We start from the raw sequence: 26,486 nt of genomic DNA, 5'->3' as shown, positions 1-26,486 counted from the left end.
TGCTTGAAAGCCTCTATTACCTAGGAAACTTGATCAGCAGTGGAGAAGAATGCTCCGAAAATACAGTACCCAAAATGAGAACAGAGTAGAAAATTTTCAAGGAACTATTATCTCTTTTGGCAACAAGAGGATTCTCTCTTCTAGCAAGGAGTAGATTGCATGCGGCTTGTGTATGAAGTAAAATATTGCATGGTAGAAAGATTTGGGCACTTAATACAGAAGATGTGCAAAGACTGATAGAAAATATAGCGAGCATGATCCACTGTATGTGTAATGTTAGTATGCATGGTACAGCTGAGTTGAGATATAAACTAGGTATAAAAAGAATATCTTGTAGTGTGAAAGAATGACAACTGTGTTGGTACAGACATGCATATGGAGGATAACAGATAGGTTTAGAATTGCCAGAATGTCTTGAGTGGAATAAAACTATGAAAGAGGAATACCATGCAAGATATTGCAAAAAAATTATAAAAACTCATCATTTTATGGATCTGTCCAATCATACCTGTAATATGTGTGTGTGTGTGTGTTGTGTATACTGATGCAAACTCAGCATGTCAAGTTGCGTCCCGTTATTTCAAAAAGTTAACTGAGCTGTTTGATAATTCCTGAATTCAATGCAGTTGTGTAAAACCTTTGATGGCAGTGCCCCAGACTGACTGCAGTTTATTTACAGAAACTAGTAAAAGAATAACAGATGAAAATTGTGCAGAAGTCCATCATAATGGGGTAGTAAACTTAAAGTCACCTGGATTAAGCTCTTGGGTATCCTTAGCTGAGTCCTTTCTGTTGAAAGCATTCAGCGTAAGTCTCTGAACATAAATTTCCTGTCAGCATCCTTTTAAAAGGTCTGCCATGCTACTTTTCCTTAATTAATAAAAGACATCACTAAAAGTTCTATAAAATAGACCATGCAATAAACTAGTATCACTTCTGCTCACTATATTCCTCCTTTCCAAAAACCAAGCTATGCTTGGTTAGAAGGAAACGCCATTTCAAAATTAATAGTGTAAAAATTAAAAACAATGAAAATATAATTAATAAATATAAACAAACCTTCAGTTAAATCTTCCTTTATTGATATATTGTAAAAACTTTCTTGGAACTGAGGCCCATTGTCATTTACATCCTACAGAACAGTTTAGAGGTAAAAAACACAGTTAGAAAAGTAAGCAAAGATTTGTTAAGAGGAAGCATTCAGCAATAACAATATCTTACATTATGAAAACAACAAACATACCATTGGCACATTTTATACCTTGACTGTGCAACAGTTTAAATCTTCATGTCAATGCATCAGATATGAATTATCTAGGAACATTTCTTTAAAGGAATATTATACTAGGAATGACGTATATGAAAATATATAATTTTGTGTATATAACATAATTTTGTTGTGCACCAGTCTTTGAAATGACGTGTTTTAAAACATATTCTCAGTTCAATTGTGGTATATCTTATACAGAAAACAACTTAATAGCAATGTAAGATTCATTATGATCTATTATAAACAAGATCACAGCACTGGAAAAAGTACCATGTGATATTTGTTCCAGCCCTTTACATTCTTAGTTTAAATCCTATTGAAGTTAACTTTGCCTATTATTCCACCGAGATTAATAAAATGAAGTACCACTCAAATACTGGCATCAAAATAATCAATAAACCCCATCCATCAAAAATTGCTGGCCTTGTATCTCAGATTAAAAACAAAACAATATTAATATGCAATACTAGTCCTAAGAAATATAAGTCAGTTTTATAATTATCAAGTGCAAGTCTTTTGTTTCCTGATTATCCAAAGATCTTTACTGGCATGACATTATACCAGACTCAGTGGTATGGAGGTATCAGAACACCTAATTTTTCCAGTAAGTTCAACAGGGCATTGATTACACTCCTAGAAAGTCCATGTGGTCAACTGCAAAAGATCTCCATGTACCAGAAGTTACAATCAGAAAATTTGTCCACGAAGACATCAGATATAAGTCTTATATGATGAGGAAAGGTTAATTTGTCCGAAAAAGCAAAAGAAAATCACTACATCAGATTTAAAAGGCTCTTAAACAAACTGAAAAAATCCAGTGGAAGAAGATTTGATTTGGTGTTTCTCAAATGAGAAAAACTTCGACCAGTGTCAAAAAAGTTAACAGAAGAAATGACAGATGGTTATGTGCAGACCCTTCTGAAGTTCTAACTGTTATGCATACAAATTTCCTGCAACTGTCATGGCTTTAGGGGTTGTCAGCAATAAAGGTCATGTGATGCCTCCTTACTTCTTTCCACAAGGCTTTAGAGTTAACTCTGCCACCTACATTGAAGTCCTGGAAATAATTGTTACGCCCTGGATAGACAGTGTATGCAATGGAAAGCCATATCTGTTTCAGTAAGACTCTGCATTATCACATATGGCTCTAGTAACAGAGGAATGGATGGCTGAAATTTTTCATGATTACATAACCCCTAATATTTGGCCTTCTAATTCCCCAATCTATTGGATTATTACACGTGGAGCATTGCTGAAAGAGAGAGGTCAATGAACATGCCCATAATACCAAAGATTCTATGAAAGCTGCCATAGTCAGAGTAATGTATAAAATGAATCAGGGCCACTTGATTCGAGCATGTAGATGATTTAGATTCCATATTTAGATCTCAGTTATTGAAGTTGAAGGTGGCTTTATTGAATAACATTTTTTTGAAAAATAAAGTTATTATCTGTTATCATATATCTGTTTTTTATAAAGATAACAGTGGAACAGAGGATCACAATAGTGGCATTGAGGAATTAAGAAACTCATGAGGAATTAACAAACTCATGAGAATTAAACAAACTCACAAGGAGTTGTGAAACTCACAAAGGATTTATCATGCAAATTTTATGGTATACAGAATCGTAATATTATGAAAGATTTGTTGGCCAGTTTGCTTGAGTTGCAAAAAACAGCAAACAATAACAATTACTATTACAGCAACAAATGCTACAATTAATGAATAAGTCATCACAAAAGGCTGAAAAGATTATGTTGCACACTCAGTAATAGAATTTAAGTATAAAGCAGACAAAGGAGTCACCTTCGAGGTATATTATAGAAGATACAAAAAAATTTTCAATCAAGAGTGCAGCAGAACATGAGCATTACATCAATTACGTACTCCCAAAATAACCTTTTGACAGAAACTTTAAAAATACAATAGACATATTGTGTAAATTTTTTAGCACAAAAAGCTTCTTGTTCATTACTAGCTGGAAATATTTGAATCTAAAAAAGAATAAGGACTACATCACATATGCTGGAAGAGTTAACAGAGAATGTGAAAAGTTCAGACTGGGTGAATTAACACCTGATATGTTCAAGTGCCTGATTTACTCAGAGACTAACTGCAGGAAAAGACACAGAAGAACAAGAATTCTTTCTTAGCCGGAACAAAATCAAGCTGTAACCTTACAACAAGTGTCAGAAGAGTCTGAAAGAATAGTAAATTTAAGTAACAACACAAACAAAATTGAACATAAAGATGGCACCCAAGTGAAACGAGAGTAAACCAGGCAGAATAGAAATCAAATGTGTACTAAAATACAGTACAAACAGGACAAAAATCAGGAAACAAACCCATGTTTTGCATGTGGAGGTTTACACCTGATAAATAACTGCCCCTTTAAGAAAGAGGAATGTTTCCATTGTGGAAAATTTGGACACGTAAAAGCACACTATAAAACCAAGATGGCAAGACATTGGATTACAACAGTATGTATGTCATTATTCAGTTTTATTTAAAGATTTCTTGCCAATAAAGAAAAAGTCAGTTTCTAACCTAGATCCAAGGCTCCTTCGCTGGAATTTCAACATCAACAATGGGGTATTTTTGTATGTATGTATGTATGTATGTATGTATGTATGTATGTATGTATGTATGTATGCATGTATGTATGTATGTATGTATGTATGCATGCATGCATGTGTGTATGCATGCATGTATGTATGTATGTATGTGTGTATGTATGCATGTGTGTGTGTATGTATGTATGCATGTATGTATGTAGTATGTATGCATGTATGTATGTGTGTATGCATGTATGTATGTATGTGTGTGTGTGTGTGTGTGTGTATGCATGTGTGTGTGTGTGTATGTATTTATGTATGTATGTATGCATGCATGCACTCATGTATGTATGTATGTATGTATGTATGTATATGCAGATTTGTATGTTTTATGTATGTATTCTCATGCATATAGTTGCATATCTTGACATGCTCATATATATTTCAATGATAAACTTCTGGTAAGTTTTACAGATTTTTACAGTTCCAGTGATGGAGTGGATCTGTAGTCTTCGAATTAGCTTTCACCTTTCTCATTTTGAGAAGCCTAATTTCTCAAGGTTGGTATTTAGGCAGTGTGTTACATATCACAAGCCCCAATAATTACAGGTATAAATCTGAACTTGTAATATGGATAGAATCAATGCAGATTTCTTAATAGTTCAGCATAGGTGTTTTCTTTCTCACTGATCTTCAGCTTTATGTTAACATCCGCTGGAGAGTTAATTTCCACAACTGCACACAATTTCTCTTCTCTACCCAAATCATTATATCAGGTCTGTTGTGCTTACATTTTTTGAGGTTTTTACTGAGACATTCCATCAGTACTTCTTTTTATTTTGAGTGGCTATGGCTTGTACTATGCTGTAGGTTCTTATTTCTTTGTCCTTGGGGTTATCCTTCTGAAGGATTTCATTACATAGTGTTCTAGCTATAACATCATGTCTCATTGGTAGATAATACTGTGACGATACTTTTGGACAGCTGCTTATGATGTGGGTAATATATTCATAAATTCTGCATCGATTGTCACATTTTACTGGTTTCCTGCATCTGTATCCCTTTTATGCATCAGGTATTTAGTTTATAAGGCGGTGAGCTGGCAGAATCGTTAGCACGCCGGGCGAAATTCTTAGCAGTATTTCATCTGCCGCTACGTTCTGAGTTCAAATTCCGCCGAGGTCGACTTTGCCTTTCATCCTTTCGGGGTCGATTAAATAAGTACCAGTTACGCACTGGGGTCGATATAATCGCCTTAATCTGTTTGTCTGTCCTTGTTTGTCTTCTGTGTTTAGCCCCTTGTGGGTAGTAAAGAAATAGGTATTTAGTTTATATTTCCTGTTCCTGGATTGCAAATACATACTCTTCAAAGTGGGAGGTAGTAATCCAGCTATTAGTCCATGACAGACTGCTTTGATGATCAATGTTACTATCATCACAGAGATTTCTACTAACATATCCATGCATAGTCTTCTGCTCATATATGATCATCCTTTCATCTAATGATACATTACAGTAGTGTCATGCAACTTCTTTGGGCATGATAATTTAAGGTTATCAGACAAGGAATATTGCTCATGGAGCTGCTTTATGATGTTATCAGCCTCAAGTACGCAAACTTGGTCAAGGGATGCACTTCAACACTTGGTTGTTAAAAGATGTTGCTGAAGGGATATGATATGACATTCAAAGACATTTTGGATCGATGTTAAGCCTCTGCTGCCTTGTTTTCATTTTAGGTAGAGGTGATCTATATCACAGTTTATGTGGAAATTATGTGTGCCTGTTAATATTTTTGGGGTCTTCACATCAAAGGCTTGGATCTCATCAAGCATCCAACCAAGCAGCCCAAATTTTGGTATGCATACTGGCACCAAAAACACATTGTGGACCACTGTTTTATTGAATGTAGAGTTCTGAGGTTCAAATTTTCTTTATTCAGCTGTAACATTCATCAATGTTTCAAGCGTCATTGTAGGATATGTTTTATTCCACCTGAGGTACCTGTAACATTCCTCATCAGACATAGGGGAAACAGTCAAATCATTGCTGGAGATGTTACTTGTCTGGTTTACAGTCTTCTCTCTTTTCACAACCATATAACAACATTTATCCTGATCAAACTCCAACCCTACATCCTTTGAGAATATTGTAAATAGTTCAAAGCTCTTTTTCATCTCAAGTGTATTCTTTGCATAAAGTTTTAAGTTGTCCACAAAGAAACAGTGTGTAATTTTGATATTTCTGTTTCCTCATGAATCAGTGAGATACCCTTCAAACTTCCTTAACATGAATGACAAGGGGTTTACAGAAAGTATAAACAACATCACAGAGAGACTGTCCCCTTAGAATATGCCTTTGTGATACTGCATTCTATCAGTGATAATACAGTCATATTTTGTGTTTAATTTCAAGATTGTGGTCCACAATGAAGTCATGGCTTTGATTATGCTCACTGGAAATTTAGCAAGGTGAAGGGTGTGTGTGACTGAATGTGTATGTGTGTGTGTGTGTGGTGTGTGTGTGTGTGTGTGTGTGTGTGCATGTGTGAGTGTATGTATGTATGGTGAGTAAGCAAATGATAGAAAGTAGCACCCAGCACATTTGTTTGGAATCACATATACTTCATAATAGTTTGACTCAGTTCCACATGAGTTTCATGGATAGGAGGATACATTCTCTCAACAATCAGAGGCAGAGTGGTGGGTTTGAAAGAAATTCAAGATGGCTTCTAAGTGTTTAGGCCGCTATTGTTCAGTTAGTATCACATGGTATTAGTGCTATCAAATTAACACCAGTTATTTTTTCTAAGGTCCATGTGTTTGGATATGATGTCAGCAAGATGCTAGTGTCCCTTTGATAATGGGCTGTGGCATAGTATATTAAATGACATCAATTCTGTGAACTGAGTACTGCATGTTGTAGGGTAAGATGTTGGCACAAGTCCAGTAATCATTCAGTGGAGTTTGAACATATTGGCAGCAGTTTTACGTTGATGATGTGTGATCAACATGGTGGGTTGTAGCCTATATGGGCAGTAGGAATAAAATATCCTTCCCTTGTGTGTATGCGGTAGCAAAACCTAGAATGGGAGATTTGGGTTTTATGTGGCTAACAACTTGAAATTCATAAAGCAGGCATACTTCTAGTGGCAACAATAAAGTTGTAGGCTGTCATGCCCATATATAGTGTCTTACAATGCCCTTTGGATAGTGTGAGAGTGATTTTTTAGATTGGTATGATCCTTTCAGCAAGAAGTTGGCAGAATTTCTAAGTCACAGGTGTAGGTTGGAGGCTGTGTAGTTGTGTGTTTGTGCCTATTGTGACATGCAATGTTTAAAGCTATATTATCTAGACACATGAGTAGCTGACATTGATGTTATTCCTGATGTTAGTTAAGAAGTATTTCCCAAGAAGCCATACATATTATAAAACTCTTCAACCCAACATAACACCTTTTATTTAATTGGCAAATTAATCACAAGAAGAAACTTTCTCCAAATGGAAGCTATTAAATTTATTATCTACATTTCTATACTGTAGCAAAAAGGATAATTTGGTATTAAAACAATAGTTACAAATCTGTGTTTGAACAGAAGGCATTTTCTTTGAAATTATAACAATGCAAGAAAGACTCAGACAAAGATTAAGTATTAACTCAGTTAATATTCTAAATAACATGAATACACAAATTGAATGCAAAAAGATGAGTGAACATGGTACATAAAGATTATCCTTTTCTTGACTATTAATTAAGAGAAAATTTCTTTTATAACTCCAATTAATGTTGACAATTTGGACCAGCCTACTAATGAAATTTTGTATCTGTTTATAGAGAGAAACAGATTTCGTTTATCTTAACAAAAATTGAAATATAAATTCTAGCAAATGATAGAAAAAATGCTATGCATTTTATGCTTGAGAAGTTAGAAAGGTAACTAAAGACTGATTCCTCAACACATTCTGAAACTTAAGGCTAAATAAAAAATACTCTTTTATATGTTACAAAACTATTCACTTGTCTTACTCTTGGCAAAATATATCATAAGATAAAATATTGGATTTCTTTTTAAAATAACTTCTTTGATTTTTGAGATATCATTCCAAACTAATCTATATGTCATTCCAAAGATGTCGACAGCTACACAAATATAGCTCCATGACCTAAGTACAAGATTCAATCCTGATTTAATATAATTAACGACTTTACCCTTAATTCAATATTTTTACAATGTCAAAATGTTAGAAATATTAGATTTTTAGTACTCACCAATACAGTGATATTAACAATGGCAGTATCTTCCTTGACTGGTTTACCATTATCTTCAGCTTTGACTACTAACTGGATGACATTATGAGTCAGGCTTTCATAATCTATATTTGATGGAGTAATAATTCCATTTTGTGCATTTATGGAAAAACTGTTTGAAAGGCTTTGACTAGCATTTACTATTGAATATTTTACTTGAGAATTACCTGAATTCTCTTTATCAGCATCAGTTGCCTATAGTGAAAGAGAAATCAACAAGAAATTACTCTTCAAACCAACCACTTTTACAAAAATAATATATAATAATTACAATAGAGAATTCCCCAAAACTGATCTGTCTCATGAGTTACAACCACTTTAGAAGAGGAAAACCAGCATGTGTGTGTGTGTGTATGTGTGTGTGTGTGCATGTGCAGGTAGATAGTATTTGAGGACAGATTTTGTGGTTTCAAAATTGGTAACAGAAAAAAATTGTATTTTTATGAAAATAACATCAACATAAAGCTAACTTATCAATTTAATAATTTCATCTAATAAAACCACCATAAGCATCAATAAGTGTCTCTACGTGGAGTCAAAATCATTTACAAGCTCGGATTAAGTTGTCCCTGTTCATATCAGACATGACTTAAACTATGGCGCCGTTCAAAGAATTTTAAGTCCTATGGAGGTGCTCATCGAGATTTTTGTCAATGATACTCCATACACAGTAGTCCAGCAGATTGAGATCTGGAGAATTAGGAGTTTAAATGGTGGGAGTGATGTGATCATGCAAATTGTTGGCCATCCATTCTTGTGTCATTTGAGCCTTGTGTGATGATGCAGAATCTTGCTGAAAGACATAAGGCCTTCCATTGCATACACTTTTGATCCAAGGCTTAACAACTTTATCCAGAACTTCAATATACACAGCAGCATTAACCATAAGGCCTTGTGGAAAAAAGTGAGGAGGCATCACATGTCCTTCATTGCAAACAACACCCAAAACCATGACACTTACAAGAAATTTTGTGTGCATTACTCTTGAAACCTCAGAAGGGTTTGCATATAGCCATCTGTCATTTCTTCTGTTAGTTTTCTGGTCTTGGTCAAAGTTTTTCTTATATGAGAAAAACCAAATCACACCATCTTCTGATGGATTTTAAGTTTGTTCAAAAACCTTTTGGATCTGATCAAACAGTTTTCTTTTGTTTTTTCTGACATGAATTGACCTCTCCTCATTACGTAAGATTTGTATCTGACTGGCCCCTGTGCTGGTGGCATGTAAAAGCACCATTCGAGTGTGGTCGTTGCCAGTGCCGCCTGACTGGCTCCCATGCTGGTGGCATGTAAAAGGCACCATTCAAGCATGGCCAATGCCAATATCACCTGACTGGCCCTTGAGCCAGTGGCACATAAAAAGAATCTGCTATACTCTAGGATTGGTTAGTGTTAGGAGGGGCATCCAGCTGTAAAAACATTGCCAGATTGGACTGGAGCCTGGTGCAGCCTTGTGGCTCGCAAGCCCTCAGTCAAACCATCCAACTCATGCCACCATGGAATGCGGACATTAAACAATGATGATGATGATGATTATCATCATCATCATCCTTTAACGTCCATTTTCCATGCTAGCATGGGTTGGACGGTTCGACCGGAGTCTGGTAAGCCATGGAGGCTGCACCAGTCTCTAGTCTGATTTGGCAGTGTTTCTACAGCTGGATGCCCTTCCTAACGCCAACTACTCCGTGAGTGTAGTATATATATATTTTAAGTTAAATTTTCTTATAAAGCATGTTTTTAATCCTGCTTCACAATATATGGGTTTTATTAAGAAGTGCTCATTGCGAGCTAAATCAAAGGATAAGAGAAATTATAGAAGGAACACATCTAGGTAATCAATAAAAATTTCAAAGTATAATTTAAAGCACACAATAAATAAATATACATATAAATTTATATAAATAAGTGAATAAAATTACATGTAAAAGTTATATGTAAAAACCATGCAATATGTACGTTGGGTTCAGGTACCAAATGGAGAAGTGACAAATAAAGAGACAAAGCTCCAAGGTAAAAGCTTCCAAAAGGAATGGTTCCAATCAATTAAGAATTTGATGTTTATGTGAATTGTTGGATAAGAGTTCAAAATTTTTAACTTCAGGGGTAAATAAATTTGGTAAAAATATATAAATTCAGGTAAATTTTAGGGGTACATTAAATGTATAAATGGCGTTTAAAGTGTTTCATATACAGAAACATAATGCCCTCCCCACATTAGGATGGTTTCCTTCATGATGAAATCCTACATAATAGTAATTTGATAGATTAAAAAAGGAAGAGAATTTCTTTTATTTTTTAATATATTTTCAAAGCTCATATGCAAATTATGTTACACTGGCAAGAATGGAAGGCTCTAAAGTTCATAGTCAAGAATTCAAATATCAATAAGTTTCAAGAAATTATATAACCATGACCTACATATGTCTCTACTGCAGAAATTGCACATTGCTCTGTATGCAATTATGCATCCTAGTTGTTGCAATTTCCTCAAGGGTCTATCATTTATGACATTTTCAAAGTGAATGCATATACATACATATATATGTGTATGAGTGTGTGTGTGTGTGTATGTGTGTGTGTTTTAAAAGTAAAGTTTAAATTTAAATTCAAAATTTAAACTTTGTGTTAGCTGTTTCTCTAGTAGAATGCTGATAAAGAATGTTCACTGCCTATGGCTACCTGGTGTCATCCATGATAATTGCACAATCATTGCTGGCTCTATGTCAGGAATTCCTCAGTAAAAACAATAGATGCGAAAGATAGAATATACTAGAAACTTTATTGTCACAATGATCGTTTCAACATATCATGCAACTCTCCCATACAGCTGGGAGACTATACAATGAAATATGATGCACCACATGGGGCAGAAGTATCTCTTTAGGTGATGCAACACAGTTTCTCATTACATAAGTAATATTTCACTTTTCATATCAACTAGAGCATGTTGATAGCAGTCATATTTAAGATACATTGAGTAGGAACTGCAAAGAATAAATCAAGTGCTAAGCTGTGGATACAAACAGGATGTAATTAAGAAAATAATACAATGTAAAGATTAAGGAAAATAAAGCATACAATAAATTAAAATAAAACAAATCCATTAAGTCTGTCAATATCTGTCTTGCTATTCTGGAAATGAGCTGGTGGTAATAAATCCTTTGATAGTTAGCCGTCCTTGCCAACATGACATCATATGGCCAGACATCATTCCGGGTGGTGGTAAGGTCATAACACTTACTATTTGGCACACATCTATATCCCAACATACGCCTATTTACACAAATATGTACTCACTCACACACACACACACACACACATTTATACATGCATGTGCACCATTTCACATACATACACAGACTTATCAATATTTTTTTACATCAATAGGCAGATAGATCTGTATGCATCCACATATACATATATAGTCATAAACATGCACATACACATATACAGGCACATATACATATATACACACATGCGAGAGCACAGACACACTTATGTCTGCTTGCACATTAATCACTATTTGGGTTCACACTAATACTAGTGCTATGACAAATACTTACATACAAATTTATACATACAGACTTAGTTGTTTGCTCCCACTGGATGTAGTTATGCATGATTTTGACCTTGCATGAATGCCTATATGTGTATGTGTAGAGAGAGACACACACCACATACAAGCCCACACACCGATGACTGTATTTATAGAGACATACATACATGCTTATAGATATATATACACGTATATATATTCAGAAGATGAACATTCGTGTATAAGAACATAAATACTTGTATATTTACAGAACAAATTTACATGAAGTATAAAAGGTACATAAAACTAAGGGGAGGAGGCATGGTATTTCAGGTCTGATAGCTGCTGCTAGGAGCTTGGAATTATATAATAACTGTAATATTGGGAATACGTAAAAAGTGAAAAATATTCAACCAGTAGTGGATGCATATAAATATTACTGCCAATCCTGCCTTTGTTGACCAAAATTATCATTGGCTCTGTTTTTCAATACTGGGTTGGGTAGTTTACAATATGATATTTCTCAGTTAAACATTAACAGCAGCATTTTGATCTGCCCAAGAGAGTTTATACAATATCAATACACTCACCCATATCTTTTCTTTGCCAAATTTGTTTTCAGAATGATGCATAATTTTCTTTGTGATGGCTCTTGAATGAACTCATTGTTGGCATAGTCAGCTCTTAAATTTGTGGGGTTTTTTAAGCCTATGCACGGGATGTCTGGGCTAAATTTGACACTTTTTATATCTCCTTTTATCAGGAACATCTTGATGTATTGGTGAACAGTCATTGGTGTTGGAGAGAGCATTAAGATTAAAGCTGTAGTTGAGAAAAAGATAACTGACACAGAGGACTGGACGCTTTCTGAATATTGGAAAAATTTACCTGTATCATGATGGTCCACACCAGGTAAGAAAATGCTGATACCATGACTGTTGCTCAATGCTCTGTGAACACTGTAAAGGCTGTAAGATGTGACATGGACAGTTGCGTGGTCAGTAGGAAGGGACACAACAGGCATTCTGATTGTGTCTGCATTCCATGATTAATCCCAAAACTACTGGACTAGATAATGGAAGATCTGAGCAAAAGAATCAGGACTTTGGCAAGAGAAATGGGCATTAGACTCACCACCAAGAACTGCTTGATAAAGGCAAAAAAGCTCCTGAAAATGCTGAGGTATCATGTTGAGCCAGGGATGATCTGGTTCTCCTCAGATGGAAAGAACTTCTGCCAAAACTAGTTACACAACATCCAGAACACCAGGTATCTTGCCTACAATTCATGTGATATTCTACATATGAAAACCAGTTCCTCTAAACTGTGATGGTCTTTGGGTGTATCTTCAGTGAGGGTGACATCATGTCAACCCACTTCTCTGAACAAGGCCTTAGGCTCAATTCAGACAGCTATGTAAAGCTACTGGAGACAGTGGGCAATCCTTGGCTAGAGAGTATTGCTGCTGGAAGGCCATATGTGTGGTAGTAGATTTCAGCTCCCTGCCATACCTCCAGAAAGAGTCAGAAGTGGTTGTCAGAGAATTTCTACATCAAAAGCCCCAATTTCCGGTCAACTAATTCCTCCCATATGTAATCTCACAGAGCATGATTGTGAAAAACACTAACCACTCTGCCTGCAACATCAAGGCTGAGCTGGTAGCCAAGATGAAGGTGGTATTTGAAGATCTTCTCAGGGACACAGTGAGGAATGCATGAACCAGGTTCTGGAATCCCTTTGAGGCTGTGCTGGAAGCTAAGAGTGACTACTTTGTATAAACTGTTATCTTGCAGTTATAATCTAGTTGATATTTTTAGATGAGATATTTTGTTTTGTTTTCCTTTTGTGCAAGCTGTCAAATTTACCCACAAACACCCTGTCTAATACAGCACAGCAAATTCTGTTCTCAATTGTATTTGTCTGATATGCAATGTATTTAACTTGCACACTGATTATCCAGAGGAATAGATTACTTATTTTAATAATTACATCTATTTTTCATTTGGTTCATATCATTTAGAAAGATTTTAAGTTTATGCGATGAAATGATTTTTATAGGTCTTATGGAATTTTTATTATTTTTGTTCAATTTGAAGTTTATCATTGTAGAAGGATCTCTTGACTAAAGAAAAGAGTTGTTTCATCATAGATGTTATAATATTTTAGTTAAATGGCAGATTGTTCTAGATTATATTTTAATCTCCAGTGCAGATTTTTGCTATCTATAGAGGTTATAGAATACATTACTGTGTTTTTCAAGCAATTATGTGCAAGAACCTAGTTTTCTCTCATCACAAACAACAATAAAAAATACAGAAAAAGAAATAAAGCCTGGTTTAATCCATTGGATAAAAAGCTGAATGCTAAAAAGTGTTGACAAGAATAATTTCTGTAATTATATGAGACTACAGTGAAATCTATTTCATGCAAGCACGTCAAGACAATGGAATAAAATACAGACAATGAATAACTTACTTGAACAGTGATTTCATACTCAAAACTGGTTTTGCCCTCTTTCAGAAGTCCAGTATAGAATTTTGGTCTGAATATAGGGGCATTATCATTAATGCCCTTCACAAAAACATCTAAATCAACAGTCGCTTTTCGATTACCTCCATCAGTGGCTTCAACAAGTAAACTATAAAAAGTTACTTTTTCATAATCCAGCTTCTTTGAGACTGATATAGTACCGCTTTTGCTGTCTATAGTGAAACTGTTTCAGAAGAGAAAATGAGAAGACATAAGTATATACAAAACTAGAAAAAGCAAAAGTAAGTGAAACTGAATAGCTTAATTTCTGAAAAGTAAAGTCAACTATTTCTAAGACAATATACTTCAAAACAAAGATATAATTACAAAATGAAGGTTTCATTGTTAACCATGTCACTACAATGCATTATGCATGAAGATTGCATACACATATATTTGAATTCATTTAAACATGACTACAACGTATTTTATCAACCCCAGAGAAAGAATGGTACAATTGATTTTGGCAAGATTTGAACTTAAGACAAAAAAATTAAGTAAAATATAAAAAAAAAAATTATGTAATCCAATATAGGCACAACACACAGTTGTGAGGTTTTCTTCAACTTAGTACGAGGTAAATAATTTTTGGAGAATGAAGTATTTTCTTTTTTTTTGGCGGGGGTGCCTGAAAGGGAAGGTCAGTCTATTTGATGCAATCTTTACTATATTGAGTATGTGTTTTTGACAAGGAAAACCTACCCTACCTCAGAGATAGCAAGGCCTAGTATTTGGAGCATATTTTAAAATTCTAGTTGTGTGCTATACACTTTTATCTTTATTTTTAGGTGGTGTTATGATAATATTTCATTGCTATGTAATAATTATGTTTTTGTTTGAAAGAAAGATTGATTTTTCATGCATCTATAAGTATATGTCTAGCATTTTACTTTATAATGTAATCAACAAATTAAAATTTATGATATAAAGCAATGCTAAATGTAAGATACAAAGAAAGGAACCAGCAATTAGATACAATTTCAACTTTCATATGCAAATAAAATCACAATCTGAATATTTTTTACTCACCTATTGTCTCCAAATATTGCATATGTCACTTCTCCATCTTTGCCTGAATCATCATCAGTAGCCTAAAATATAAATAAATATTTCCATAACTGAAAAAATTAGCTAAGATATTATACTACAAATTAATTAATGATGAATTTTAGGACTTAAAACTAGAAGGAGCAGCCTGAATTCCTTTGGTACCAGGACACTTTGCAAGATTATGGGTCCACTGGTTGAATTTTATATCCAACCAAGGACTATACACAGAAACTGTGATGCAATCTATTACTTATATGATTCAGGAATGTCAGCTCAGACTGTTTGGTCATGTTGACATACACGTATACATATCTATGGATGTGGGTATGTAATATTGTTGTTGATAAATAAATTGCAAATTCCTAGAAGGAAAGGAAAAAATTAGAATGCTCTTACCTCAAAAGAAAATCAGAAAAGTGTATCAAGTTTCACTTCACAAGGATCAGTGGAATTCATTGGCCATACCTACATGTGTACACTACCCCAACTCCTGGCCAGAAACTACTCTCCCTCTGAGATCCCTTCCATATGTCTGTCCCCATCAACATCTTGATGAAGAAAGTAGCTTTTCAAATGTCTCACTTTTGACATGATGCCATTTCCTCTCACTTCCAGTCCTGACATCACTCTTTTTCCCTTGCTTCCGATTCTGATGTCTCCCTTCACTCCTCCACAGAGTTAAAGAAAGGGGGGAGGGAAGGAGGAAGGAAGTAAGTGAGTGAGCAAGGGAAAGAACAAGTATGTGAAAGAATCTATAAATATTTTTGGAATATAGAATTTGCATCTTGACCCTGGATAAAGCATAAAAAAAGACACTTTTCAACATTAAGAACATTTTTTTTCTGCCTCATCTTATAGCCAAATCAACAAGACACAGCAAAAGTTCTCTGGATTCTGTGTTAAACAACCATGCTAGTACTACTGCAATTGAAAAGCATTTCTTTCCAAGACCATCTCATGGTACTGTGTAACTTCATTTATCAGCATCCAAAAATTAAACCTAAGCAACCCCAGCACACTCATTTGACCCTACAGATCTTCAAAATGCAAAGTAAGGTCCAATTATACATGATCAACAATTTGTTGATCGATCTCAAGTGATGGAACCGCTCACCAAGGGGACAATAAAGAACTAAAACAAGAGGGAAATTTTGTACTGTGGAAAACACTTCTAACTCATACAAATATGGATAAACCAGCACAAAATGGTTGTGATAGTTATCTCAGAAACTAACTCTGTAACTACTGTTGGTTAGATAGAACTTTAGAAATGACTACAATTATAAATTCAAATCCCACCATGGGAAAAATCTAAAGACAACTTTTTTATACAACAGAAAATGCATCTCTGATCACATTAATACAAAAGAGCCTAAATTGGCCTCATGAATAATTGTGGTTGAAAAATAAAGTGAATTTAATAAGATTATACATTTTCTTATTTAGATGTATATTTTTATATGTACACAATGTTCTGATTAGGCTGCTTTCTGCTCATAATCATTTATTATACCACTTGATATATGCATGATACCATGCTAGATTTGATTCAAAACCATTTTTCCTAAGCTCAGGATAAAGTCCTTATCCATAGGCTATTGCTGCATGTACAGTGGTCAGTATGTACATATCCGAGAAAATGTACCTGAGATGATCAGTGATCAAACAATTAAAAACATGGTAGAGATATAAAGACTGTATATATGCATTTTAAAGATGATGTTAATTGTCTATAAAATTATTGAATTATTAACAATTTGTCTTAAATATTTAAAGGGAAATTATTTCATACTTACAGTTATGGTGATCAGATTACCAACAGTTTTATCTTCAGAGACATTTACTTGATATTTTTGCTGAGAAAATTGGGGAAGAAATTCATCCACAGGCAATATTTCTAGAGTAACATTAGCTTCACTGGCTTTAGATGAAGCTTTATCTTCAGCAACAATCTGGAAAATTCATAAATAAAAAAGGGGCACCACCTTCAAGGGTCTGATAAAAAAAATTGACTCTATTACTTATTTTTTCAAGTCTGGTATTTATTCTATCGTTTTTTCCCCCCAAAAAACTGGTAAGTTAGAAATAAACAAATCAATACCAGTTGTCAAGCAGTGAGGGGACAACAAACACGCATGCACACACACGATGGGCTTCCACACAGTTTCCACTGACGGAATTTCACAAGGCATTGGTTAACCTGATGCTATAGTAGAAGACATTTGCTCAAGATGCCATGCAGTGGGACTGAACCTGAGACCAACCACAACAATAACAAAGTATGTAATTCATTTTCGAAAAAATGTTAATCTCTTATCATTGTTGTCGTCATCATTGTTGCTATCAACATCCTCATTATTATCATTGTTGCTATGTTCAGCTTTGACTTCAAAAACTTCTCCTCTCCCTTCATTATCATTATAATATTGAGAAATGTAAAACCTGAAGTAAAATCCTATTGGTTGACTTCATCATAACTCAAGAGGTTCAAAATAATAGGCCACTGAACTAGGACATCACAAAGTATTCCACGTGCCCTTTTTATCTCTATATTTTGATAATAATTAAATTTTAATTGCTTTAAATACTGGCTGGATAGATAAAACAATTCCTCTGAGCTCATAGCAAAACTTAGTGAAAATGCACACAAGAAAATTTGTAAGTATATTTTAACAAAATGACACTCTTCAAAAAGATCTGTTAGAAGTTTAAGAAGAAACACAACATTACAGAAATCCTGTAACCAACCCTGAATACTCATGGCTTTCACCTATATACATATGTGCCATGTGGTATTTTACAATTATTAGATTTCAAATCTAATATGCTTCAATCCTGTACCATACATATAAAGATATGATCTGTTGAATTGAACATTTGTTTCTTCATTTCTTCATTTTATGTTTGCTTTTCCAGTCTCACATGGATTCAATATTTATTGAGGAACTATTTTTACAGTCAGATGCTCTTCCTGTTGTTAAACCTTACTTATTTTTTCAAGTAAAGATATTTTAGCCCAGTTGTCTTTGAAAGTGCAGAGATATGGGACAATTTATTAGCATCAACAAATAATCACTGCCATTTTCCTTCTTTTATTTATTCCCTCAATGTTTTTCAAAGAGAGCTTCTCAACATGGACAAATGACAAGAGAAGAAAAGTACCTAACTGACAGAGAGATGAATTGGGATGAAATATCAAAACGGAGTACATCACAACTAAGTTTTACGAATCATGCATCCTGTGATGTCCTCAACAAACTTGGCGAGATAAAGTGTATCAAAGAGTGATAAATGCAGATGCGGGAAAGTGATAACACCGAAACACAACTGTAATAAGTTATGTTATGGTTAAATTGTTCAAACTCTGTGTAATAACAAGTGTAATAATTAAACATGGGAAAGAAAAATATTGTTTACAGCTTTTATTCACATGCAGGGTCAGTGGACAAGGTTATAGTAGTAGTCAGCAGTTTAGTGGTAGAAGCAGAATGACAAAAATGAAGCTTGTGTGACCTTAGGAGAGTGTTAGGAAAAGTTGCTTGCTAGAAAGACACACAGTGTGTGGAAGCAAAAGAAAACTGACCACTAATGTAATTTGTGGGTTCCTATACCTATGGGTAAAGTTGAGATACCACTTAAGACTGTGTGATAATAAAGTGAACTCCTTTATCTCACTGCACTGCACACTATATGTTAAAATTGGAAAACTTGTTTACCATATTTTTAAATGACAGTAAGCTATGTTAAAGGATAATGTATAAAATATGAAGGGGATAGCAACAGATTTGAAGTTTATTTGTACAATACTAAATTTCATCCCATGCTTATATCAAGTTACATTCATTCAAATTAAACTCAAGAACATACCTACCTTAAATGTCATTTGTTTTTCCTTTTCATAATCAAGTTCATCAGGATTATTAACACTCAGAGCTATAGTTGTTTCTATTACTGATTCTACTGGAATAACTTTAAGAGCAGTGAATGGTTTACCATCCAAAGTTTTCAAGCTAAGACTGAATTTACTGTACTCCACCTAAAACAAATGAAGTAGTACATAAAAATGTACTTCATTATGTTAGTAGAATGAGAAGAAAAAATATATATTCTTAGACAAAATTGTATATAAAGTTATAATTTTCTAGACTGTTGATCTAAACTTAATTCTTAAACAATTTAATATAAAAGCTATCCTTTCAGGGAATTTTTGTCTTTCTTAAAATTTATAGAAAAATGTTTGGAATTGTCTTGTTTATATGAGTAATTGTCAAGAAACATTTTTTAACCTTGAAAATTACTTGATTTTAACCTTATTTTCATAATTTTTAAATCTTACTTTTTTACTTTGACACATTTTAACTTCATTTTAAGCTTATTATTATTATTATTATTATTATTATTATTATTATCATTATCATTATTATTATTATTATTATTAATATATCCATAAACATTTAGGAGCTCTCTCTAGTTTTAATTACTTTGTGATGTATGAGTATTCTTGTTGTGGGGATAAGAATAATAATCGTTCACCCATCCCACATGACAAATGGTATGTGGTAGTCATTATAAATAAGAGGATGTCTGTCAGTGTTGAGAGAGAATATGAAATATATGGTCATAGATAGTTGTAGTCTTACTTGTCTTACTAACTATGCTACTATACCTGAGTGGATATTATAACAATCCAACATTAAGGATGAAAACAGTGTCAATGAGGAATTAACAAACGCACAAAAGCTTTTTTGGTGTGAATTTACGGAAAATAAAAATTGCAAAATTTGGGAAAATTTGTTGGCTGGTTTGCTCGGGCTGCAAAAACAGCAACAACAGCAACTGAAAGAACAACAGCAGCAGCTACAACTGCCAGAACAACGGCAGAAGCAACAACAGCAGTAGCTACAACTGCCAGAACAATGGCAGAAACAACAACAACTGAATGAACAACAGCAGCAGCAGCTACAACTGCAAGAACAAAAGTAGAAGCAACAACAACAATTACTATTACAGAAACAAATGAGTTGAGAATAAAAAAAAAATTGAAAGGTAGGACAAGTCATAGGGAGTGCTAAAAAGAGCTCCAAAGTGATAGCCCCAGACAACAGTTCTACTAAAAATTTGCAGAAATATATATCAAATTTAGGTTTAATCAATACATAAATATATATATCAATAAATTTATTTATTCTTTTCAGAATCTAAAAAGAAATTACTTTTTAGAGAAATTTCATCTTTTTTAAAACCTTGTTTTAACTTTTTTTTACTTGATTTTAACTTTATTAACTTTAAAAAGTGATTTGTTACAATGATTAATCATTTAAAAAATACCTTTTATCTTTGGTTTTAACCTTGAAATGAACGTTTTTATGAGTTTTAACTTTTTGGCAAAAAACTGCCTTAGTGATAATGAAAATCATTCTTATTCTATCACAGAAAATTAAACTAGTGGTAAAAAGATTTTTTCTCCTTCTATAATTTGTTTTAATGGAATCATTAAAAAAATATGTAGGACGCAGTCACAACTTCTAATCATTGCAAGAATCATTCTTGAGAATGTAGTCTTTATGCTCAGTGTGGTACTTGACCATTTAAGAGTTAAGAGGCAAACATATAAATAACAGTAAATTTTGACTCATAATTGAAGAGACAGTAGCCCAGACTCTTTAACTAAACCTGGTCCTTATACTTCATTATAATTCATACATATTGTAGTGTTTCTCTATTTCTTACTGCTACCATTATCTCTCTTTGTCTCTGTCCCAGTCTCTCAAGAAATATTATTTTCAAAAACTGGCACAAAGCCAGCAATTTTGAGGGAGGGGTTAACTAAATTACATCAACTCCAGTGTTCAACTGGTACTTATTTTATCAACTCCCAAATGGATGAAAAGCAAAGTTGACCTCAGCAGAATTTGAACTCAGTACATGAAGATGGACGAAATGCCACCAAGCATTTTGCATGGCATGCTAACGATTCTGTCAGCTTGCTGCCTTAGTCCCTTAACAAATATTACTTATAGTTTATAGTCCTTCTTTCTAGAGACGACCTCAGGGAGAAACTTTCTTTCTTCCATTAAATTCATGTTAAAAAGCAAATCTCAAAATAGTTCTGGATTTCTAGCAACATTTTGCATGATCATCATCATGATTTAATGCTCTCCTTCCATACTGGCATGGGTTGAACAGTTTGACAGGAGCTGGCCAAGTAGGAGTCTGTGTCATATTTCTGTGTATGTTTTGGCATGGTTTTTTATGACTGGATGCCCTTTCTAACACCAAACACTCTGCAGAGTGGGCTGAGTGCATTTTATGTGACATCAGCAGAATTAAGGTCAGTTTTGGTATGATTTTTACAGCTAGCTGCTCTTCCAGATATCAACCACTTTACAGTGTGGAGTGGGTGCTTTTTAAGTGGCACCTGTACAAGCAGGGACACTAAGTAATTTTGAAAGACAAGGAATCTTTAAAAGTTGAGGGGGCATTGGAGGAGGTGTTCTTGTGTCAGATGATGAAAGGTTAGACTGTAACAGGGAGACAGAAATAGATGTCTTGCTGCAGAGGAGGTAAATGGTTACCAAGCCAGAGAGAGGGAGGGAGAGAGAGAGAAAGAGAAAGAGAGGAAGAGGACAGAAAGAGAGTGAGAAATAACGAGAATGAGAGCAGAAACAGGTGTGCTGCTGAAGATGTAGGACATGGTAACCTAGTGAGAGAGGGGGAGTTAACAAGAAAGAGATGTGCTGCTGTACAGGAGAGACATGGTTACCTAAACAGAAGGAGGGAGAGAGATTGATCAAGAATGAGGACAGAAACAAGTTTGTTGTTGTAGAGGAAATTCATGATTATTCAACAAGAAGGAAGAGTAAGGGAGAGAGAGAAAGTAGGAGACAGAAAGAACAAGAGAGGGATGGCAGTTAGTGCTAGGGTATGCTTGCAAGGAACAAAGATCAGGGCATAGATGGGATGGTAGAGGAAAGAAGAAAGAAATGAATGATGGCAGGTGCAGGTAGAGTGTTGCCAAGAAGTAGGATGTGTGAGTGGGGAATGTTGTAATGCTGTAACTGGTGAGAATCTGGGTATAGAGGGGGAGGGGACAAGTGAGAGCAATAATAGAGTGGGCAGTGTTGAAAGGATTAGATTGGTGAGTGGGAGATAATCATAGCTATGAAGAGGAAATGTGAGGAAGAGAAGAGAAACAGTTTGGGATCAGATTCACTGGCATGGGTGATCTTCTCTACATCCTCATATCACTAGACATCTCGGACCATTGTCATTTCCTCCATGAGCCCCAACATCCTGAGATCAGAGATCACCATTTCATCTCATGTCTTCCTGGGGTTGCCTTCTTCCATAGGTGCCATCCACATTCAGTGACTGGCTCTTCTTTATGCAACTGTCTTATATGCATCACATATCCAAACCAATGTAATCTTCTCTCATGCATGCTGCATTTGATTCCTCTTATGCCCAACGTTTCTCTCAACACATTTGCATTTTGCTGTAACATCCAGCTGAGAATAATGTGTTCATTTCTCTCTTATCTACACGTCTTCTGCATTCAGAGCCCATGTTTCATTACAATAGAGTATAGCCATTCATACACAGGCATCATGCAATCTACCTTTCACTCTGAGAGAGTCCTTTTGTTGCCAACAGAGGTAATAGATCTCTGAAATTCCTCCATCCTATTCTTATTCTAGAAGCAATACTTTCAGAGCATCCATCACCATTGCTAATTTGGTCATCTAGGTAACAGAAGCTATCTACTACTTCGAGAGAGCATCCTGGGCATTTGAGAGTGTGTAAGTCCGGTGTGCTCTTAGTGCTTATTGCTTATGCACATCTGCCACATACAAAGATGACTTTATCTGTTAATCTACCTGTGATTCCACTGCATCTCTTATAGGTTGATAACCTACATTTCGTGCAGTGAATGAAATCACTTTCCTACAAATTGAGCAGAGCCACTTACCTAATGGAAAGAGAGTCTTATCTGTGTTCTTGCTAGCAACACCTTTGGTCTTAGCAAGGTTAACTTTAAGGCTCCTTGATTCCAGGTTTTGCTTCTATACCAGGAATTTCTTCTCCAATTCTGCTACAGATTCTGCAATGAAGGTGAGGTCATCAGTGTACAGTAGTTCCCACAGGCATCCAGTTTTGAATTCCTCTGTTATGGCCTGGTGCACTATGATGAATAGGAGTGAACTAAGAACTGAGCCCTGGTGAACTCCTACCTGTACGCTAAATTCATCACTGTATTTATGCCCGACTCTCACTTTACTGACAACATCTCCTTTACTCCTAACTTCCTCAGAAACCACCATTTAACAGAGCAGGGAACTCTGTTGAAAGCTTTCTCCAGGTCAGTGAAGGCTAAGTACAATGGCTTACTTTTGGTCAAGTATTTTCCTGCAGCTGTCTCACTAGGAAGATGGCATCTGTGGTACTCTTCCCAGGTACAAAACCAAACTGTGTCTCATCTAGGTTAATTCTATTCCTAATCAACTGAGCTATAATTCCCTCTGTAACTAATTCAGATTGCTGTGAATAGTCCCACTATTCTTGTTTCTACTTCAGCTGCCAATAGACCCTTCAATTTTATTGTAACTAAATTGATAACAAAATAAATACATGTCTCTTCTATTATGTTATACTCATGCAACAAACTACAACACAGCTGTTTATTATACAATTCTAATTCAAACCTAACTATTGTATGTATCAGGAGTGAAATATTTATCAATTGCATCTAAATATTCAATGCACAATTTTTAAAAATATACCTGCTCAAGTTGTTTTCATACAAACAACCAAAAACCGAAAGCAACACTATTTTAAACTCAATATCCGCACAAAAACGAATTTTCACACTCAATTTTCTTATTTGAGAGGGCTCAGCACAATGCTATTTCTAAAAAATGGAAGATTAAAACACTGAAATATTTATAAATAATACAAAAGATATGATAGGAAGAAGAAGAATAAAATATGTGAGAAATGCAAAAATTCAGTACCGTATCCTCGTCTTTTACAGTTATAATCTCATTTATTGTTACTGGATTATCCTTTGTAGTATTTTCATTGACCTTTGCAGTAAAAGATTTTTTATTGAACAAGGGATCATTGTCATTCACATCTTCTACAAATATTGTGATGTTTTTCGTGACACTATCACCTTTTTGGTTATTTTTTATTTCATAAGCCTATAAAATACAAGAGAAAATATTGGTCGATGATTTTAAGCCTAAGTCTAAATAAAGATGAAATAACTTATTTTTTAAATATTTTCATAATGCACTCAACAGCATTTTTTGTGAGTTTTTACTTTCGTTTTTCTTTGTTCTTTTTCTTTACAATGATATTATTGAAGATTCCATACTATATTCCTTTGAATTTAGATATCTTTGGTCAGCTTGAGGCTCTAATAGAAGACACGTGCCCAAGGTGCCATGCAGTGGGACTGAACCCGGAGCCATGTGGTTGGTAAGCAAGCTACTTACCACACAGCCACTCCTGCACCTATCTGTTGGATTACATTGATTTCTTTTCGCATGATCGTAAGATTTTGCAGAGGATATAGATCATTAGATTGACCCCAGTACTTGACTGGTACCTATTTTTCTACTCTGAAAGAGTGAAATGCAAAGTTGTTGACTCTGGCAGAATTTGAACTCAGAAACTGCAAAGTTGTAACCAAATAGAGCAGAGCATCTTGTCCAATGTTTGAATGATTCTCTCTATCTATTGACTATTTGTCCATTAATACTAATATCTAGATGCTTCTGTTTTTATGTTCTGAGTTCAAATTCCACTTAAGTTGACTTTGTCTTTCATCTTTTCAGGGTCAATAAAATAAGTACCAGTTGAGTACTGGGGATGATGTAAATGCCTTAGCCCCTTTCCCTGAAATTGCTGGCTTTGTGCCAAAATTTGAAACCAATATTAATAGCTAGGTAGCTAAAATGAAACAAAGAGTTAATTTATTGCTTCATCCTGTAAAAAACAATGAAGAATAGTATATAAATGAAAATACCTTTATTTCAACAGTACAGACGCCATTCAGTTTATCAATTACAGGATCTTCTCGGTCAAGATTATCAGATTCAATTCTGATTTCACCACTGTTATTGGAAATAGAAAAGGCTGAACAAGAATCTGAAAAATAAAACAAAAGTTTGAAAGAAGAGTTTTCTTTTCTTTTTTTATTAATGCTTCAGATAGGATTCAGTTAAAAATCATCTATAATTAAATTATGCCTGACAGCAGAGCCTACCCTATACTTGTTCATGGTATTTTTTTAACAGGTGTGTAGATTGAGTCTAAGTTAAAAGTTTATTTTTTTCTGTTAAGGTGTAAAGCAATGCTGATGATAGGATATATGATCACTGGATATATATATATATATATAATATATATATATATATATATATATATATAATATAAATTAGAGATAAAACCACTATTATGCAACTCAGACAGTGATAGACATAAAAAAAATTATTATATATATTACTTGTTATTTATGTATTGGTTTATGTCTATCACTGTTTGAGTTGCATAATAGTGATTCTATCACTGATTTATATTTTATATATTTATATTGTGAAATTTGATTTAATACTAAATTGAATTTTACCCTGTAAGTTTGGAGTTATACTCCCTAATATTATTATTATTATTATTATTATTCAGTAGTTTTATTTTTATAGCGTGCTTTCACTTCACTACCGAGCGCAGTTCTGTGTGCCTTGGGTATGTGTTGTGATTTGTTGTGATGCTCTGATGGTTATTGTATGGAAAGTGTTCTGTGTAAGATGTGTGCAGTACCTAGTAGTGAAATTTTCTGTATGTTATATGTGTTTGTATGTCCTGGTGTTTTTGTTATGTATTTGTCTAAATATTTTTTTATCATGCCTAATGCACCTACTATGATAGGAATTGTTTCTGTTTTCAGATTCCACATTCTAGTTACCTCTATTTCCAGGTATTTGTATTTTGAGAGTTTCTCCATTTCTTTTAGAGACACGTTGTCATCTGCCGGTATTAATACATCAATTAGAAAGCATTTTTTTTCTTCATGATCTCTGACAACTATATCTGGTCTGTTGGCCTTAATTTCTCTATCTGTGTGTATCGGCATATCCCAGAGTATGGTTGCTTTCTCATTTTCTGTGACCTTTTCTGGTGTGTGCCTATACCATCTTTTTCTGTTGTTATTCCATAATGTTGGCATAGC

The 26,486-nt window shown here is 34.4% G+C and overlaps 1 protein-coding gene across 1 annotated transcript in view; it reads right to left on the bottom strand.

The window, feature by feature from the left end:
• LOC115229192 (cadherin-23-like) overlaps positions 1–26,486 on the bottom strand; it is a 46,181-nt gene that overhangs the window by 5,916 nt on the left and 13,779 nt on the right. The window contains exons 3-10 of the mRNA XM_036499132.1: positions 25,284–25,405; positions 24,265–24,453; positions 19,125–19,289; positions 17,050–17,205; positions 15,233–15,294; positions 14,150–14,387; positions 8,098–8,331; positions 1,060–1,132 (exon numbers count right to left, since the gene is read on the bottom strand). Of these exons, the coding sequence (XP_036355025.1) occupies positions 1,060–1,132; positions 8,098–8,331; positions 14,150–14,387; positions 15,233–15,294; positions 17,050–17,205; positions 19,125–19,136 (775 nt within the window). The 5' untranslated portion in view covers positions 19,137–19,289; positions 24,265–24,453; positions 25,284–25,405. The remainder of the gene's footprint in view (positions 1–1,059; positions 1,133–8,097; positions 8,332–14,149; positions 14,388–15,232; positions 15,295–17,049; positions 17,206–19,124; positions 19,290–24,264; positions 24,454–25,283; positions 25,406–26,486) is intronic.

This window comes from Octopus sinensis, unplaced genomic scaffold (assembly GCF_006345805.1).
Source record: "Octopus sinensis unplaced genomic scaffold, ASM634580v1 Contig12074_ERROPOS162614+, whole genome shotgun sequence".
NCBI classification, from domain to species: Eukaryota; Metazoa; Mollusca; class Cephalopoda; order Octopoda; family Octopodidae; genus Octopus; species Octopus sinensis.
The sequence above is the reverse complement of the archived record's forward strand: the minus strand, read 5'-3'. Positions and strand labels throughout refer to the sequence as shown.